At 37.3% G+C, this 17,700-nt stretch overlaps 1 protein-coding gene across 1 annotated transcript in view; it reads left to right on the top strand.

Moving 5' to 3' along the window:
* Positions 1-2,661: 2,661 nt before the first annotated feature.
* The window catches only part of agbl4 (AGBL carboxypeptidase 4), a 400,664-nt gene continuing 385,625 nt past the window's right edge, over positions 2,662-17,700 (top strand). The window contains exons 1-2 of the mRNA XM_024421584.2: positions 2,662-2,957; positions 9,412-9,534. Of these exons, the coding sequence (XP_024277352.1) occupies positions 2,915-2,957; positions 9,412-9,534 (166 nt within the window). The 5' untranslated portion in view covers positions 2,662-2,914. The remainder of the gene's footprint in view (positions 2,958-9,411; positions 9,535-17,700) is intronic.

Here is a 17,700-nt window from a genome sequence, read left to right as displayed (position 1 = left end):
CTTAAGTTTTGTTTTTGCTTCTTTTACTTTTGTACACCAGCTTCAATCAGCTGAAAATGAAGAAAAAAAATGTGGTTAAGGAAAATATATTTCACAGCGGGTTAGATGGTACAATGATACTTTACACTATACTTACACGTCACAATCTGAAATTAGGCAACCTATTAGAAATATTTGCAACCAGGAAATGGAGCAATTTCTGCATAGGGCATATTTTATCAATCCGTAGATAATTTAGGGCCATTGGCAACAGCGAGACATTGCATTTCTAAAATCACAATCGAAAATCATGCTACATGTTCAGGCTCTGTAGCCTACCATGTTGTCTCTGTTAGCTAAAAAGTTAAGTGGGGAAAGGAGCATACATTGTTAGTGGAGATTTCCAAAATAAGGCTACTTCCACTACCAGAGATTAAAAAATGAAAACATTTATTTCTTGGACCCAAATACATCGCAATAAACAACCAACTTAAAACAAACATACCTTCTCAGAAAACATTTGACTATACAACTCAAAAACAGCATGGTTGCGCTCACACCAACAGACTAGTAGTGCAACGACATAGCTCATGACCTACAGGACAAAAGTTCTCATCTGTATCAGTATCAACAGAAGTATACGACAGGGATGCCCAATTTCGCCATTTCTATTCATTTTGGTTGTGGAACTTCTATCTCTAGATAATCTGAATTAAGTAAATACATTTGTATGGCTTAACCGTTTTTAACAAAGAAATCAAAATTTCCCAACTGGCTGATGATACTACTCTTCTTAAGAGACAAAGACCAGGTTGCACATGCCCTTAATGCTATAACTGCATTTTCTATTGCATCAGGATTAATTCTGAATGTTTCTAAATGTGAAATATTATGTTTATTTGACTCTGATGATAAAGAAATAGAAAATATGCCTGTAAAGGACTGTGTTAAATATTTAGGAATACATCTGTCAAAAAAACACTTAGTCAGACAACATTTGAATTTCTCTCCTAAAATTAAGAGAACTAAACATATATTTAATAATTGGCTACAAAGAGATCTTTCTATACTTGGGAGAGTACTTCTGTCCAAGGCAGAGGGACTGTCTCGTTTGGTGTACCCCTCATTATCGCTATGTATGTATGTAAAGAGATCAATAAGACCTTTCTTGACTTCATCTGGAAAAATATGTCTCACAAACTAAAAAATCAGTCCTTTCTAACAAAAAAGCTGAAGGCGGTCTAGAAGGGTTGGATTTTGTTGACATAAATAACACTTTCAAGATAAACTGGTTGAAAAAATGTTTGATCAATACTGATTCAATATGGTATTTCATAACAAATAATGTGTTTAATAAATTGGGAGGTCTTCAATTTTTACTGAAATGTAATTATATTCCTGAAAGATTACCTAGTAAATTTGCTAGGTTTCACCAACAAGCTTTAATGGCCTGGAAAATATGTTTCCTGCACAGTTTTTCCCCACATAAAGCTCTTTTGTGGAATAATTCAGACTCAACTATAAGGAAAAAGTAATTGTTCTACCCCAGCTGGCATGAGAGGAATATTGAGAGATCTTGTTGTAATAAATATATAAGACAAATTCTTCATTCACAAAACCAACTTACACCGAGAGGAACGTTTTTCTGGAACATGCTTATTCCTGACATTGTCTGGAAAAATGCATGGTTAAGGCCTTACAAATACTGTATACCAAACAAAGTTAAGGAAGTGCACTTCAAAATTTTACATAAGCTATATCCATGTAATTCTATGATATCCAAATGTGTGGCTATTGATGATATCTGCGTTTTCTGTGAAAAAGAAGGTGAGAATCTGTCTCACTTTAAATTTGTGTCAGAAAATGTAATTAAATTTGTATCAGAATTTTGGGAAAACCTTGCAAAATACTTATTTACCATTATGAACACTGCCTATGTTTTTGACATGAAAGATATAATATGTTACTATTGCAGTGATAACAAGACCACTGACATGATTGAATTTTTTTTCATTCTTGTTGCCAAATACTTCATACACAAACAAAAATTCCAAAATGCGATACCAAAATTACAAATCTAATTAAAACATTAACCCTAGTGAATAACAACAAGAGTACTATTTTCCTGAATCATTATAATAAGATTTTTTTCAAAGTGAATACAATTGCACTAAAATTGTTTATTTTTGTATTATTTTATTGATATTTTTTGTATGTTTGAGTATTTTCTTGTTAATACCTGTGTTTTTTTTTTTTTACATTTTTGATGTAGCAATGTAAGTTGATTTTTGTATTATGAGTAATAAAAAGTAATACTGAGTAATAATAAAAATAACATTTATTAAAAAGTTCTCACCTGAGAACAGGTCAGGGGTGAGTTTATACTGTTTTACATGTTTCATTAGTAATTAGAGTCCCAGGGGAAATACTGACCCAAATTATGGTTCCTACCCTTTCACAGTAAACTACAACTCATTTGACCATCATTCTTAAAAATTGATAATATGTTCAGGTCTTTTTAGTTGACACCATGTGTATAACATGCGTTGGGTAAATAAAATAGAGTTCTACATTTTGAAAGAGATTTTTAAAATGTATCTTAAAATGTAATGCTCTTCTTGAAGCTTGCACCTGCTTTTGACTTGCTTAGGGCAAAGTTATAAACTCCGCGCATTTCTATAATTTATCTTCTTAAAATTAAATTGTAAACCTAACCCTAACCACGCTACTAACCCTTGCCTAACCCTAACCTTAAATGCAGACCACAAAGCAAATAGTTGTTGTAGGCTCGTAACCAATTTTGACTTTGTGGCTGAGGAATCTGACTGTGGAAGCTAGTGGAAACCACCCAACTCCCTCCCACCTGTCCTTATCCCTAGACTGCGTTGCCGTGGCAACACTCAGCCAGCGTTGTGCGCTGGTGTGTTGTGCAAAAATGGAAAGGAAGATGGAGGAGAACATGAGAGACGTCGACGCTGGTGTGTAAATAGTAGTGCTACCTACCTCCTATAGTACCTATATTCAAGTGCATGAGAGTGCATAGCAGGTTGCTGCACATTTAGTTATGAATGAGTCTGGACTGCTGCATCAATCACCTAGACCGACACAACATCGTTTGTAAACATCACTTTGCTAGTTAGCTAAGTAAGCTTGTTACTAGCTAACGACGTTATTTTGTTAGGTAACGTTAACCTTCTAGTTAGCTAGCTACTAATTTAGCTACCTGATATAAATAATACTAGCTAGTAGCATGAAAATGTTCAGCAAATTGAAGTGTTTGCCGTAAACACTCTGTCTGGACAGACTACTTGCTATGCATCTAATGTGCGGGATTTGCTCTGTGACTGAGTTTAGCAGCTAACGTTAGCTAGTGCTAGCTCTGGTCCAGAGCGTCGTTCTGCTGTACTCTCAACCGTACAACGCCCAGGACCAGAGCTAGCAAATACTTAGCTGCCTCTTGCAGCAACTGGCTGTGGCAAGTAGCTGTGTTAGACACAAGAAGTAGTGGTTCCCTATATTTCTATGGTAATAGCATGGCTGTGGCTACACGTCATCGTAAGGGTTTTAATTAGGTGTGCTTTGCTTTATAAACAAACTGGTCATGCTTATTATTATTATTATTTTGCTGGAATCTCTAATACCAAAACCGTAAACACCATAACAACTTTAACCTTTAACTGGCACACCAATAAAACATTTTATCTGAAAAATGATTGTTATGCAAAATATGTGTGTTTAGCCTCAATATAGGTTTATTTGACAATGTAAAACACAATACAACCACACATGTGGATAATGCATTTCAAATCATTGAGGATGACACCAAAACTTTGAAAACTTATTTTCATTGTGGTCTTCTTAACTAAATGTTTAAAACATTTACAAACAACATTGTAGGCCTAGGCTTCACAGTAGACCTAGCCTAATAGGCATACCTAGCCTAATAAGCATACACCTTTAAAACATAACAAACCAAAGGACAGGACGACATTGTCATAACCATAGGGTATGACTCCCTCAATATATCCGCGATCTCAGGCTCCTAAACTGAGTTAGATTATGGTTTGATGATGGTGATTCCAGATATAGGCTAGAAATTAATTATTTTTGTGTGCATGACTTTGATAGAAACTTAAACTTTGATAGATAATGCATCGCAAACATCTCAACCAGCAGATTGAGTTGCCCAATTAAAGTAAACAAATTTTGTATTGGAATTTGCATAGATTTTTTAAATCATCAAAAACAGGATACATTCATTTACATCTTGTCTGCTTAATTTACCTCTAATGGAAGATGGGCCTAGTTAAATGAGGACTGATGATCTGAATAAATATGATACATGTAAATGAATGCTTTTACAGTTCATATGCTTAGAATAACAATAACATTTCATGTACTGAATGATGTTATAAAACATATTGAAGATAACAGGCAGGCAGTTAATAATGATCCCATAATAATATTTTTCTATTGTCCAAAATCATATCTAGCGTTGGCTTAATATGGCGGCGCACAATTGGCCCAGCGTCGTCCGGGTTAGGGTTTAGCTGGGGTAGGTGGTCATTGTAAATAAGAATTTGTTCTTAACCCTTTAACAGGCAGCTAATTTTGCCATATTTTATCATCTCAACCAATTCCATTTCGTAAAATGTCATGTGTTTTTCATTTATCGGACTCCCATATATTTTTAGAACACCCATCCAAAGATGGTTGAAAATCAGGAAGTGAACATACCCCAACCAGAGGCCATGGATTACAGGGAACATTCGCACTGAACTAAAGGGTAGAGCTGCTGCTTTCAAGGTGTGGGACTCTAACCCGGAAGCTTACAAGAAATACCGCTATGCCCTGCGACGAACCATCAAACAGGTAAAGCGTCAATACAGGGCTAAGATTGAATCATACTACACCGGCTCCGACACTCGTCGGATGTGGCAGGGATTGCAAACTATTACAGACTACAAAGGGAAGCACAGCCGTGAGCTGCCCAGTGACACGAGCCTTCCAGACGAGCTAAATCACTTCTATGCTCGCTTCGAGGCTAGCAACACTGAGGCATGCATGAGAGCATCAGCTGTTCCGGACGACTGTGTGATCACGCTCTCCGTAGTCAACGTGAGTAAGACCTTTAAACAGGTCAACATACACAAGGCTGCGGGGCCAGACGGATTACCAGGACGTGTGCTCTGGGCATGTGCTGACCAACTGGCAGGTGTCTTTACTTACATTTTCAACATGTCCCTGATTGAGTCTGTAATACCAACTTGTTTCAAGCAGACCACCATATTCCCTGTGCCCAAGAACACAAAAGCAACCTGTCTAAATGACTACAGACCCGTAGCACTCACTTCCATAGCCATGAAGTGCTTTGAAAGGCTGGTAGTGGCTCACATCAACACCGTTATCCCAGAAACCCTAGACCTACTCCAATTTGCATAGCGCCCAAACAGATCCACAGATGATGCAATCTCTATTGCACTCCACACTGCCCTTTCCCACCTGGACAAAAGGAACACCTATGTGAGAATGCTATTCATTGACTACAGCTCAGTGTTCAACACCATAGTACCCTCAAAGCTCATCACTAAGCTAAGGAACCTGGGACTTAACACCTCCCTCTGCAACTGGATCCTGGACCTCCTGACGGGCCGCCCCCAGGTGGTGAGGGTAGGTAGCAACACATCTGCCACGCTGATCCTCAACACTGGAGCTCCCCAGGGGTGCGTGCTCAGTCCCCTCCTGTACTCCCTGTTCACCCACGACTGCATGGCCAGGCACAACACCATCATTAAGTTTGCAGATGACACAACAGTGGTAGGCCTGATCACCGACAACGATGAGACAGCCTATAGGGAGGACATCAGAGACCTGGCCGGGTGGTGCCAGAATAACAACCTATCCCTCAACGTAACCAAGACTAAGGAGATGATTGTGGACTACAGGAAAAAGAGGACCGAGCACGCCCCCATTCTCCTCGATGGGGCTGTAGTGGAGCAGGTTGGGAGCTTTAATTTCCTTGGTGTCCACATCAACAACAAACTATCATGGTCCAAACACACTAAGACAGTCGTGAAGAGGGCACGACAAAGCCTATTCCCTCTCAGGAAACTAAAAAGAGTCCTAAAAAGAGTCCTGAGATCTTCAAAAGGTTCTACAGCTGCAACATCGAGAGCATCCTGACCGGTTGCATTACTGCCTGGTACGGCAATTGCTCGGCCTCCGACCACAAGGCACTTCAGAGGGTAGTGCGTACGGCCCAGTACATCACTGGGGCAAAGCTGCCTGCCCTCCAGGACCTCTATACCAGGCAGTATCAGAGGAAGGCCCTACAAATTGTCAAAGACCCCAGCCACCCCAGTCATATACTGTTCTCTCTACTACCGCATGGCAAGCGGTACCGGAGTGCCAAGTCTAGAACAAAAAGGCTTCTCAACAGTTTTTATCCCCAAGCCATAAGACTCCAAATGGTTACCTGGACTATTTGCATTGTGTACGCCCCCCCCCAACCCATCCCCTCCTCTTCACTGCTGCTACTTCTGTTTAACATATATGCATAGTCACTTTAACTATACATTCATGTACATACTACCTCAATTGGCCCGACCAACCAGTGCTTCCGCACATTGGCTAACCGCGCTATCTGCATTGAGTCCCACCACCCGCCAACCCCTCTTTTTACGCTACTGCCACTCTCTGTTCATCATATATGCATAGTCACTTTAACCATACCTACATGTACATACTACCTCAATAAGCCTGACTAACCGGTGTCTGTATATAGCCTTGCTACTGTTATTTTCAAATGTCTTTTTACTGTTGTTTTATTTCTTTACCTACCTACACATACACACACCTTTTTTTCGCACTATTGGTTAGAGCCTGTAAGTAAGCATTTCACTGTAAGGTCTACACCTGTTGTATTCGGCGCACGTGACAAATAAACTTTGATTTGATTTGAATGTGTGCAAAACCAAACCTAATTTACCAATTTTTTTTTTTAGTAATTGTGTATAAAATAGGAAATTACAAGGTTGTAAAATGTTGTTGACTTCTAAGACATCATTTGATAATGAAGAAATGACTAATAGGTTTTATAATTTTACGAACTCTTGAAAAATATGCTCTCCCAGGCAGTTGAGTTGCCTATTAAAGAAATACTATAATTTTTTAAAAAGTGTTTAATTTAACTATGCAAATCATTTAAAACATGGCGACTGGTATTGGAACTGTTGCTTTGACACTACTTTTCACACTACAACCACGTTTGTATTAATCCCAATGCATTTCAGGGGCCATAGAATTGAATGGGCAAAAGTTCTGTCTAGTCTTCAAACGTTTAAGCTAGAAACGCCATTCAAACTCTAAAACGAGCAGACCAGTCTGGAATAGTGTGCTTTATTGTATCCCCGTTCATTTCAATGGTGGAATGCAGGCTTCAACACTCTAAACTGAATCACTGCCACAAAACTTTCAGAATGTTCAAACAATTTTATTTTGAGAGCTTATAAACACCTAATGATGACATAACACTCACTCTAGCCTACTATACTAGCCCATAATCAGTGGTGGGAAAAGTACTCAATTGTCAAGATACCTTAATAGAAAATGACTCAAGTAAAAGTGATACTACTCGTTTAAAAGTGTATGGTTTTAAGTGTACTTAAGTACAGTGGTGGAAAACATACTCAGTTGTCATACTTGTGAAAAAGTAATAAGTAAAAGTAAATGCTATACATGAAATTCGGTATATTAAGCAAACTAGACGGCACACCTTTCTTGTTTTAAAAATTTTAGCACTCAGACATAATTTACAAACGCAGAGTTTGTGTTTAGTTAGTCCCCTAGATCTGAGGCACTAGGGATGACAACGCGTTATATTAATAGGTGCGTGAATTGGACCATATTGCTGTCCTGCCTGAGCATTCGAAATGACAAGTACTTTTGGGTGTAAGGGAAAAGGTATGGGAGTAAAAAGTACATATTGTCTTTAGGAATGTAGTGGAGTAATAGTTGTCCAAAATATAAATAGTACAGGGCCCGGTTGCATAAAACACCTAAAGTTAATTTTCCCCTCATCTTTCCCTTAAAGTTTTCTTAACTGTAAGTCACTTGAACAAAACATTTTAATCTGAATGTCCCCCTTAAATTAAGTGAAAAAGTTAAGGGTGCCCATGAGGTCCCTTAACTGCTTAATTCAGTATGGATATCAGTGTAAACATCATTTGTGGAGGTGAATGTTGCTTTCATCAGCCTTGTTTACAAAAGGAAAACATCAACCAACTGGGTACTTAGCTAAACATTGGAAGGTGCAAAATCCATGGCTACAAACTTGGTTTATTTTCTTCTGAAGCAGTTTTGTTATCCTGTGTTGATTGTGGAAGTTTTGCTATCTAACAAAATAAATGTGATCACTTTGAAGAGACATTTAGTCAGTGAATCATGCCAGATACTCTTTCTGCCATGCATGCCTTCAAACTATGGTAAAAGCCCTAAAGTATGGCCTTAAGAGAAACACTTAAGATGTTACGCAATCAGGCCCAGATATCCCACAAAAACGACTTAAGTAGTACTTTAAAGTATATTTTACTTAAGTACTTTACACCACTGACTATAACGACTCCACACCTACAAACCACCCAAAAATAGGTCACTATAACTAACACATAGCCTTTGAAAACCCTATTAATACCATTGCTGTCACTACCACTACATCACAACCATAAATACTTCAAGACTAGCAAGCACATCACACCACATTTAAATGTCCTTTTCTAGTCTACAATTACAAGACCTGAGTTCATAGAGTTAAATCCTAATCCACATGTGTAGGTTAACATGCACAACATATTAGCTACCTAGAATGTACTGTAATTAAATGCAACACTATCAGGGACACTTGATAATTATTCATGCATTATCTGCAGGTAAAGGACAGTTTGTTTCACTCCAAATAGCATAGGCTGTTTAACCACCTGCTTTAGCACCTGTCAAAAAAGCAGACCAAGCACTTGTTAGACCTGGCTATAGCTTTTAAAGGTTGTGAAGTTTTAGCTAGTAACACCATTTGTTTACAATAGTGAAATCTCTGAACACACCAAAATAAATCATTTCACGCCTTTTTGTTGTCTTGAGGTTTTTATTTAGTTCTAATACAATACAAGTAGATATATTTCTGCAAGGTGACCTCAGTTAAGGCTTTGCCAACACCATGCCTTACTTACTATGCATAAGGCAGGCAAGCCACATTTGATGCACGAAAGAAATCTTGTCATACTGTATCTACTTCTGATAAGGCACAAAGTGTGAAAATATTGAGATATCTAGCCTTAATATGATATTTACCGCATGTGATATCCTTAGAATGGTGGGGTGTTTAATAGATTTTAGTTCAGATTAAGTTGTTTGACAAGTGATATGTGGTTGTCCTAGGCAGTGAAGCTGGAGGAGAGGATGCCTTAGTGGGCAATGTGAACAAGCTGATGGTGACTCCACCAGGATACACAGGAGTTCCACGGAAAGGCCACCTTGTCTTTGATGCTTGCTTCGAGAGTGGTAAGTACAAACTGTAATGAGGTGTAATATCACAATTTAAACTACTGTAACATTTGATACATTTATCACAATATTTGTAAATACATCCACAGACTAGGCTTATCTAAGCTAATTAGGCTAATTTAGAATTTCTTTTACCTAGCTTAAGTAGTTATAGGCTATGTAATTCTATTTTGATCACAAAACAATCCAGTGTTATTAAGTGATCATTCTATGATGATATTATTGTCATCCCTCAATTTAAAAAGGGCAGCATAAGACTTAGGCTATAGTAAATAATGAATATAATGTAGGCTATGCCTGCTGGTGCAAGGCAGGTTGACAGGTAATTCGTCACTATATACCACATTTCTGGGTACTGTATTACATTTTCAGCCTATTTTTTTATTTTTATTGTTTACTAATATACAGGAAGACCCACATGCACCCAAACAGGTTGTTTTGTAGTGCGATCCTCTGATCCTCCTTTACAGATCTCATATACTTCAGTTACGAAACAATTTTATTTCCTTAGATATGTTTCTGTGATTTGAATTGCATCCTATCGAATTAGTGAAATTATATTAAACATTGCCTATTAATAAAAGCAGAATATTCTATACAACTAGGCCTAAATCATTTCTTTGATTGTGTCTTTTAATGGTTAATTAGCTATAGAAAAGGGTAACAAAAAAATTAAAAGGTTCTAAGTGAGTCACTGCTCTTTTACCTTGTCCATCTTCCTAGTTGAAGACTGTAATTAAACAAGTTAATATGTTCCAGAATGCTTTGTAAATGGCCTTTGTTTTGAACTTTTCAACCAAATGAATGGCACTGCAATGAAAATAAAGTGCTTTCCTCTGTGACAAGGTCAAGTGGGCAGCAAAGAGAGTGACTCTGGGCTGGAGTGACAGTGAATCAGTGGGCCAGTGGAACATTCACAATATCATTCTCTGCTGGGAGATTAGGTTCAGGGTCTTCAACAGATGAGACATAGCTTTCATATTCTTGGCAGGCAACCAATTTCTGGCTGTGCAGAGATGAAGTTTAACTTGTGATTCTGTGCTGTTTGGCCCAGCTGTCAGAGGATAGACTTTTTAAGTTGATTTTTATTTTTTGACTTTGTTTATTTGGATAGAATGTGAAACTTCTGAGAAGAATCTATGTGTTTTTCTCCCAGACATAATACTGAATAAACAAGTGGTTAGAGGTTTATTAGACACCATTTTTTAAGGTAAGCTTATACTACCGAACGGCACTGTCAATCAAATGAAATTAATATGATAGGGTATTACTATAATATCATATGGTATTGTCAGTCACACCATGGCACCACATAACAGGTGAGAGGTTTGAAAGTTAAGAGATAAACAAAGAGCTTCTAACTAAGATCTGGGAAGCCATGAGGATTTGAGGATTTGTCTAAAAGTGAGTGCTATGCTCGATCCCGAGTTATAAATGAAGATTAAAACGGCTATGCATGTGGCCTGTCAAAGGGGAGTGAATAGAGAGGAGAGTAGCCAAACATATGTTTTAGGAGGTTGATATGGATATTAATAAATAATCAGGAGACTTACGCTTCTTACGGGTTTTTAAATAAGTTTCCTTATTTTCCCAGATGACATGCTCGGAGGACCTCAGACATTGATTAATGGGCGTTGAGCTCTCAGACTGAGATCCGCTAACATGTATAACATTACCCAGATGTCTCTAGGTCCGGAAATTCTCCTGAATGATTTATGGAATTGATATTAATCTCTTTCCAGTAAATGCATTACTAAAGTTGGAAACTGAGAGGAATTGAACTACGCTAAATGTCAAATTAATGTTGTGTTGCTGTTTCAACGAAGCAACACTGCAGCTAGGCTAACTATTTTAACCACTTATAAGCCAACAGGTCTCCTATTAGGACTAAATGATGAAAAGTAATTTTTCACTTCAGTGGTCATATGGTGAGTATCTGTCAATACATTTCACAAGGAGTGATATGTTTTTTTCAGGACTTAGCCCTCACTGTTCATAAAGAATTGTGGTTTGTTTTGTTGGTGGAATTGAGAAACGAAGAGAACTATTCATAATCCAGCGATTTGGCATTGCCTACCTTGAGTAGCAACACACATTCAATATCAATGTGTTTTCACTGAAGAAGAATAACTTTCATATTACCAAGGTGTAAGCATATTTAAAACATGTTCGTTTGCCAAGAAGATTCAAGATCAATATCTACTGTTGAATATCTACTGTTGATGTAGTGCTTAAATTTACCCTTTAGATTACATCAATATCTAGACAGTATCACTCACTGCATGGTCAAATAACTAGCATCCATATTACATGTAGTGACAGTGATATCTGTGAAGGTCTCACATTTCCAATTCGTGCATTTGTTATATAATATGACACTGACAGGAAGAACATTTGAATACCCTTATAGAGGCTACTGTACGGATCACTATATGGATCACTTCACCTCAAACAATTTATTGCCTGAAACATGTGAATTCAAGCAGACATTTATTTGAATTTATGCAGAGATATCACTCAGTGAGGTTCATGCTGCCAATATTGCCACTTTTTTGTAGGACAGCTGTCAACATTTTGCATACATTTTAGAAACTAGAGATTTTATTTTATTTCTTTAGTATCCCTGGTAATACATTCTAATTGGTTTATTAAAACAGACTACGGTAATGTAAGCCATTTACTAAATGTATAAAACCCCTAATTTACATTTAGATGAGACATAATTCAGTTTCTTGTCAACCATATGCAGATTATGTCAGTGGTATATATTTTCATAGGCATTGCAGCCCACAGGTCTCTGAGTCACACTAGCTTCAGCAGTCCTCTCTTCCTTTGCTTTTTAAGATAATACAAGAAAATGCAGACTTTGATAGTATAGAAAAAATAATGACTATTTCCTCAAGCTGTCATTAAAACCATATTGATGGTTCTGTAGATATGGAGGTATGAAAAACAATGTCAATTGTCAAAGACTTCTATATGCTTAATTGAGTTTTAATAGTTATAATGATCTCTTTAGCCCATCAATTTCATTTTTTTTATGGATGTTTATTAATCAATGGGTTTTTATTTAGAGAAAGGAACATATTTGTATCTATTATTACTTGGACCTTTATCATTAGTTTTACGATGTGTACATGGAGAAATGAAATGGTTGTCACTTTGACAGTTATTTTCTATCAATGTCAGACAGAATTATGGCATTGCTTTAATGTGAAAGCGGATTAGTGCTTGAAACATAATTCTTTACATTGGTAATATTAGTCACCAATCACAAATCAAATGAGCTCCATTAGTTTTACGAATAAGCAGAAATAATTTGAACTGTCAAATTAGAATAAATTAGAAATATTCTATACAGTGAATCATTTTCCAGAATTCAACCTGTGCATCCATCTGTGCACAATTAGGATTTAGCTAAACCATTCTGTAGCTTATATTTGTAGGAAAATCTTTCCTACAAATATATTAATAATAAAGTACTTGTCAGATCTAATGATGAACTTTGAGAGCTGCCTGTAGGTATTCAATTGAATCCTACATCTTTTTGTGGATTCTGAATTTAGGTGGTCAATGGCTTGATTGCCTCCAGCACTGTGTTTCTCATTAAAGGATGACACTGACAGTGTTAACATATTGTTTTACTGTTCCTGTTGACCATTCACAGAAGTTATTAAGCCATCATTGATTATTACCTGAACTTGGTCTTCAGACATCAAGTTGCATGGAGAGGGAGACCGAATCAAAGTAAATGCTTTGGAGATCGCAGATATTTAGTAAGGTTAAGTGATAAGCGTACGGTACCCTACAACAGAACTCTGACTCACATATTCATGTGACCTTCCATTGTGGGATATGCAGCACCTGTAAAATCCTCTAATTGACTTGTTTCACACTGACTGCAGACACAACTCATTAAGCCTCATTGATTGTTATGAGTTCGGCTGTAATATCCAAAATCAGCTGTAATTGCCAACATCTTTTGTCTAAGTAGCAGTTGAACAAACTTTGTATTTTGTTATAGACCTATTGTATGTCACTGTTGTTTTTATTTAGCATTATTCCTCTTTCTCAGGCCACAGCTTTGATATTGTCATGTGAGTTGAGGGAATTAGTAATAAGACAGATAAAGAAGTGGGGATATTATGATGGTATGCCAGAGAACAGTGAAAAAGTCTAACTGAAATAAGAAAAGGGGATTTATCAAGTCGAAACAGATGCTCTTTTCACAGACCTGGATGCGCTAGCGACTGTTTTTGTATTTGCTATGCAGATACCTTGAGTCCACCACAGCATCCACTGCTGTTGGAAGCCATTTCCCTTCACACTTCATCAACTGTTTTGCCTGCATGCGTCTGCCACTCGCTTTCACCATTTTCATGGAATATCAGGCTGATGCACCTCATTCGTGCTCTGGGCAAATCCTGTGCCCACCTATCAGACGAGGCATAGTGTTGTTTTTCCTACTGAGATAACACTGCATATTTATTTTGTAATCTTTATTTAACTAGGCAAGTCAGTGTAAGAACAAATTCTTATATACAATGACGGCCTAGGAACAGTAGGTTAACTGCCTTGTTCAGGGGCAGTACAACAGATTTTTACCAACGCTTGGTTACTGGCCCAACACTCTAACCACTAGGCTACCTGTCGCATATACACTCTTAGAAAGAAAGGTGCAATCTAGAACCTAAAAGGGTTCTTTGGTTGTCCCCATAGGATAACCCTTTGAAGAAGGCTTTTGGGTTCTATGTAGAACATTTTACACATGGAAAAAAAAAGTTCTACATGGAACCAAAAAGGGTTCTACTGGAACCAAAAATGGTTCTCCTATGGGGACAGTTGAAGAACCCTTTTTTTCTAAGAGTGTAGGGAGGGGTTTCCTTCCAAAATATAGCAATTTCTGTACCGTAATGTTTATTCATGTGGCATTTTGTGTTTCTAATCGTTTGTGATGTAAATGTTTTATCCAAATTTAGAAAACAAATGTAATTTATGCAACTTTTACATGGCTACATTGTAACAGATACAATTTACATTTTCTGCACTGCTGACTGCTAAATGACATCAAAGAATGACAAAATAACACCAAATGATTGTGTACTAATTATTTTAAATGGAAGTTTTGTTTTTATATGACACGGATACCTCTGAAATGCCGAATAAATGTGTTAACATAGTCTGAGGGGAGTAAGTAGCAACTGAATGAATAAGCAAAGGTAGGGAATATACTTATGTTTATTCTTGATAATACAATTGTTTCCAAATGCAAAACGAATGTATCCGCCATAGACATTATAGAAAGTATGGAACCTCTGATGCATTTCATGGATTTGCTACGTGGATTTGAAATCATGCACAGTAATGATAATAGATGAAAAAATATTTTTGGAATCAGTGAACAATAGAAAACTGTAAAAAAATGGACTAAAAGGATTCTGCAGAGAGATTACTAATGAGGATAAACACTATGAACAATTCCTGCACTGTTCACTGCTGATGAAGGTTTAATTGTTTTTTCTTTTCCCAAGCATTTTACGGAATCTATCTTGCCTTATCTTCTCTCAGAAGTGTTCATGTTGCAATTGCAGAGCCCATCTACAGGATGAGTGATTATAGCCAGAGCCAAAGCAACATTTAGAGAGGAGAAAAACTAAACAGGAACTGAACGAATGCTGGGGGGAAATGCAGTCAAGCTTGTCAGAAGACATTTATATACTCCAGAGTACCCATGAATCAAGACAGTTGGGTCTTCATTGATTAAAGAAAAAGGAAACGCTTTAACAATCAAGCAAGATGCTTAGCACAAGTGGTTTGGAGAGGGCTGAGCTACAGTGCCACTCCTGATGTCCTGTTGTTGGTTTTATTCCAAGACTAAAATGTGATTAAAACATAACATAGCGGAAAGCAGTAGACAAAACTTGTTTTTCTTCTGAAAAGGAAAAGCAGATCTAAAGCTGTGCATTGTGATTTCTGATTAGATTGGTAACCAAATATAATTAAATTAAGGATATACTGTAAAAGTTGCTTATTTATCTTTGGACCGTGGGTATAATATTGGATGTCATTGCATCTTACAGTCACTAGCTAGCCATTCCACATAGGCTAAAATTCATGTTTTAACTTTGTCTTATATAAGCTTATGTAACTTTAACTGAGTTATGGGTTTTCCAGATGAATATTTTGTTGTGCAGTAACACTTAGGCTATGACTCTGATGTATTGAGAGGAAATCTAGCCTCTCCGTCTCCCTTACTTGTCCTTGGTATTGGATTGGCTTCACTGCCCAAAACACTAAATGGTCTTTTCACTTTTCTTTCTTTTTTTTAAAAGCTTTTTTTCTTCTTCTTTTAAGTCGGGAGGAGATTATGGAGATAAATTTGGGCTGTCAAGTGAGAGTCGGCTAGACTATTCCTTTTGATTTATTCTATTTATCAACCCTTTATAACTATGAGTTAAAATATATTTATTTATATTATTACATTTTTCTATGTCCATTCCCTTGCTTTCTCGCCCTCTTTTCTGGACTTTTTTTGTCCATTTTTTATTTCCTTTTACGTCCCATCTGATACCCAGTGAGTGTTGTGTCGTTATATAGGCATGGCCCTGAAGGAAACAAAACATCCCAAGATTAAGGTGCTACGCTTAAGCAGGCGTAGAGCTTTGTAGCTCTGGAGACATGGGCAGCCATTGCACTTAACCCAGGGTCACAGCATGAGCAGCATCTTTGCCAATCCCCTTGCTAGTCTGTAGAATGCACTTTGCACAGGTAAAATACTATGTTAATGATGTACAAAAAAAATACATATTGTAAGAATACTGGCTCCATTTTCTCATTGCACGTTTGAGCAGAGCAAACGTTTCAGAAGAGTCCCATCTAGTGTCATAATATTTGCAAGCTACAGTAGTCTCAGTTATCATATGTGTCTGTGCAATGTCACTGAGCGAGGCAGGGGAGGTGATATCAGGTTTGTGCAAAAGCAGAGCAAATGAAACGGGCGATAATCCTGTCTGACATTCTCGCCTGCCGCTCTTGGTTTCATCTAATCAGAGAGGGAACACATGGCCCAGTTTGCTCTGACACAGACACTTCTCCTGGCAGAAGTAGTACAAACATCTTCAATATTTTGAAAGTTAATTGTTGATTGTTGAGATACATAAAAATATTGAGCTGGCCTCTTGTTCTCAAAATGTCACAAAATGCTAGTAACCACACAAACGTTTTGTAAGATTTGTAGGGTAATTGTTTGAACAGAATATTCACATTGCTGGCAAATGTTTCCTCTACATGGTGGTGCTTTAACGATAGGTAGAAAAGGTTAATTTATGCATATTATTTTATAATGAAACAGTCATACACTTTATTGCCATTATTGCTTATGAACCCTTCTAAAGGGGATAATATTATATTTTGGCAATTAAGCCCTGTTTCTACTGTACTTACCCAGAGTCAGATGGATACTATTTGGGTAGACTTCCAGTCATTGTGCTAACACTAGTTAAACCTCTTAGAACTACCCCCCTACTTTGTGCAATTTCCGCCTGAAGACATACCCAAATCTAACAGCCTGTAGCTCAGGCACAGAACCAAGTATATGCATATTCTTGGTACCATTTGAAAGAAAACACTCTGAAGTTTGTGTAAATGTGAATTGAATGTAGGAGAATAACACACAATAGATCTGGTTTAGATAAAACAATGAAAAAAACCATACGTTTTTTCTATTTTGTATCATCATCTTTAACAATGGCTTGTGACACTACCTTCAACTTCCTTCAACTGCACATAAAGACATAAAAATGTGTTTTAGGTTGATGTTGGCTTGCTCCCCTTTAGTGTTGACATGTGTTTGTGTGCTTGTACAGGATGTTTGGCTGTGATGAATCATATTTTTCGTTGTCTCTAAATGATCCAGAGATGGTAGTATGGGGATTCTGAGCCTTTGGGTCATAGTCCTCAGGGTCCATGCTTCTCCTCAATCTCTCAATGTTAATATGTTGTAAGTGAACATGACGGCAACAAGCTTCTATTGCTCTTGTGGTGTGTGAACGCAGAGCTCCAATGATGGAGTAATTCATTTCCAAGCAATCCTGATTCCATAAACACAGTTTCTAGGCAAACGTGTCGTTTCTCATCTGAGGCAAGAGGGTGCAGTTTGGGAAA

Source organism: Oncorhynchus tshawytscha, linkage group LG05 (genome assembly GCF_018296145.1).
Source record: "Oncorhynchus tshawytscha isolate Ot180627B linkage group LG05, Otsh_v2.0, whole genome shotgun sequence".
Classification (NCBI taxonomy): Eukaryota; Metazoa; Chordata; class Actinopteri; order Salmoniformes; family Salmonidae; genus Oncorhynchus; species Oncorhynchus tshawytscha.
The sequence above is the reverse complement of the archived record's forward strand: the minus strand, read 5'-3'. Positions and strand labels throughout refer to the sequence as shown.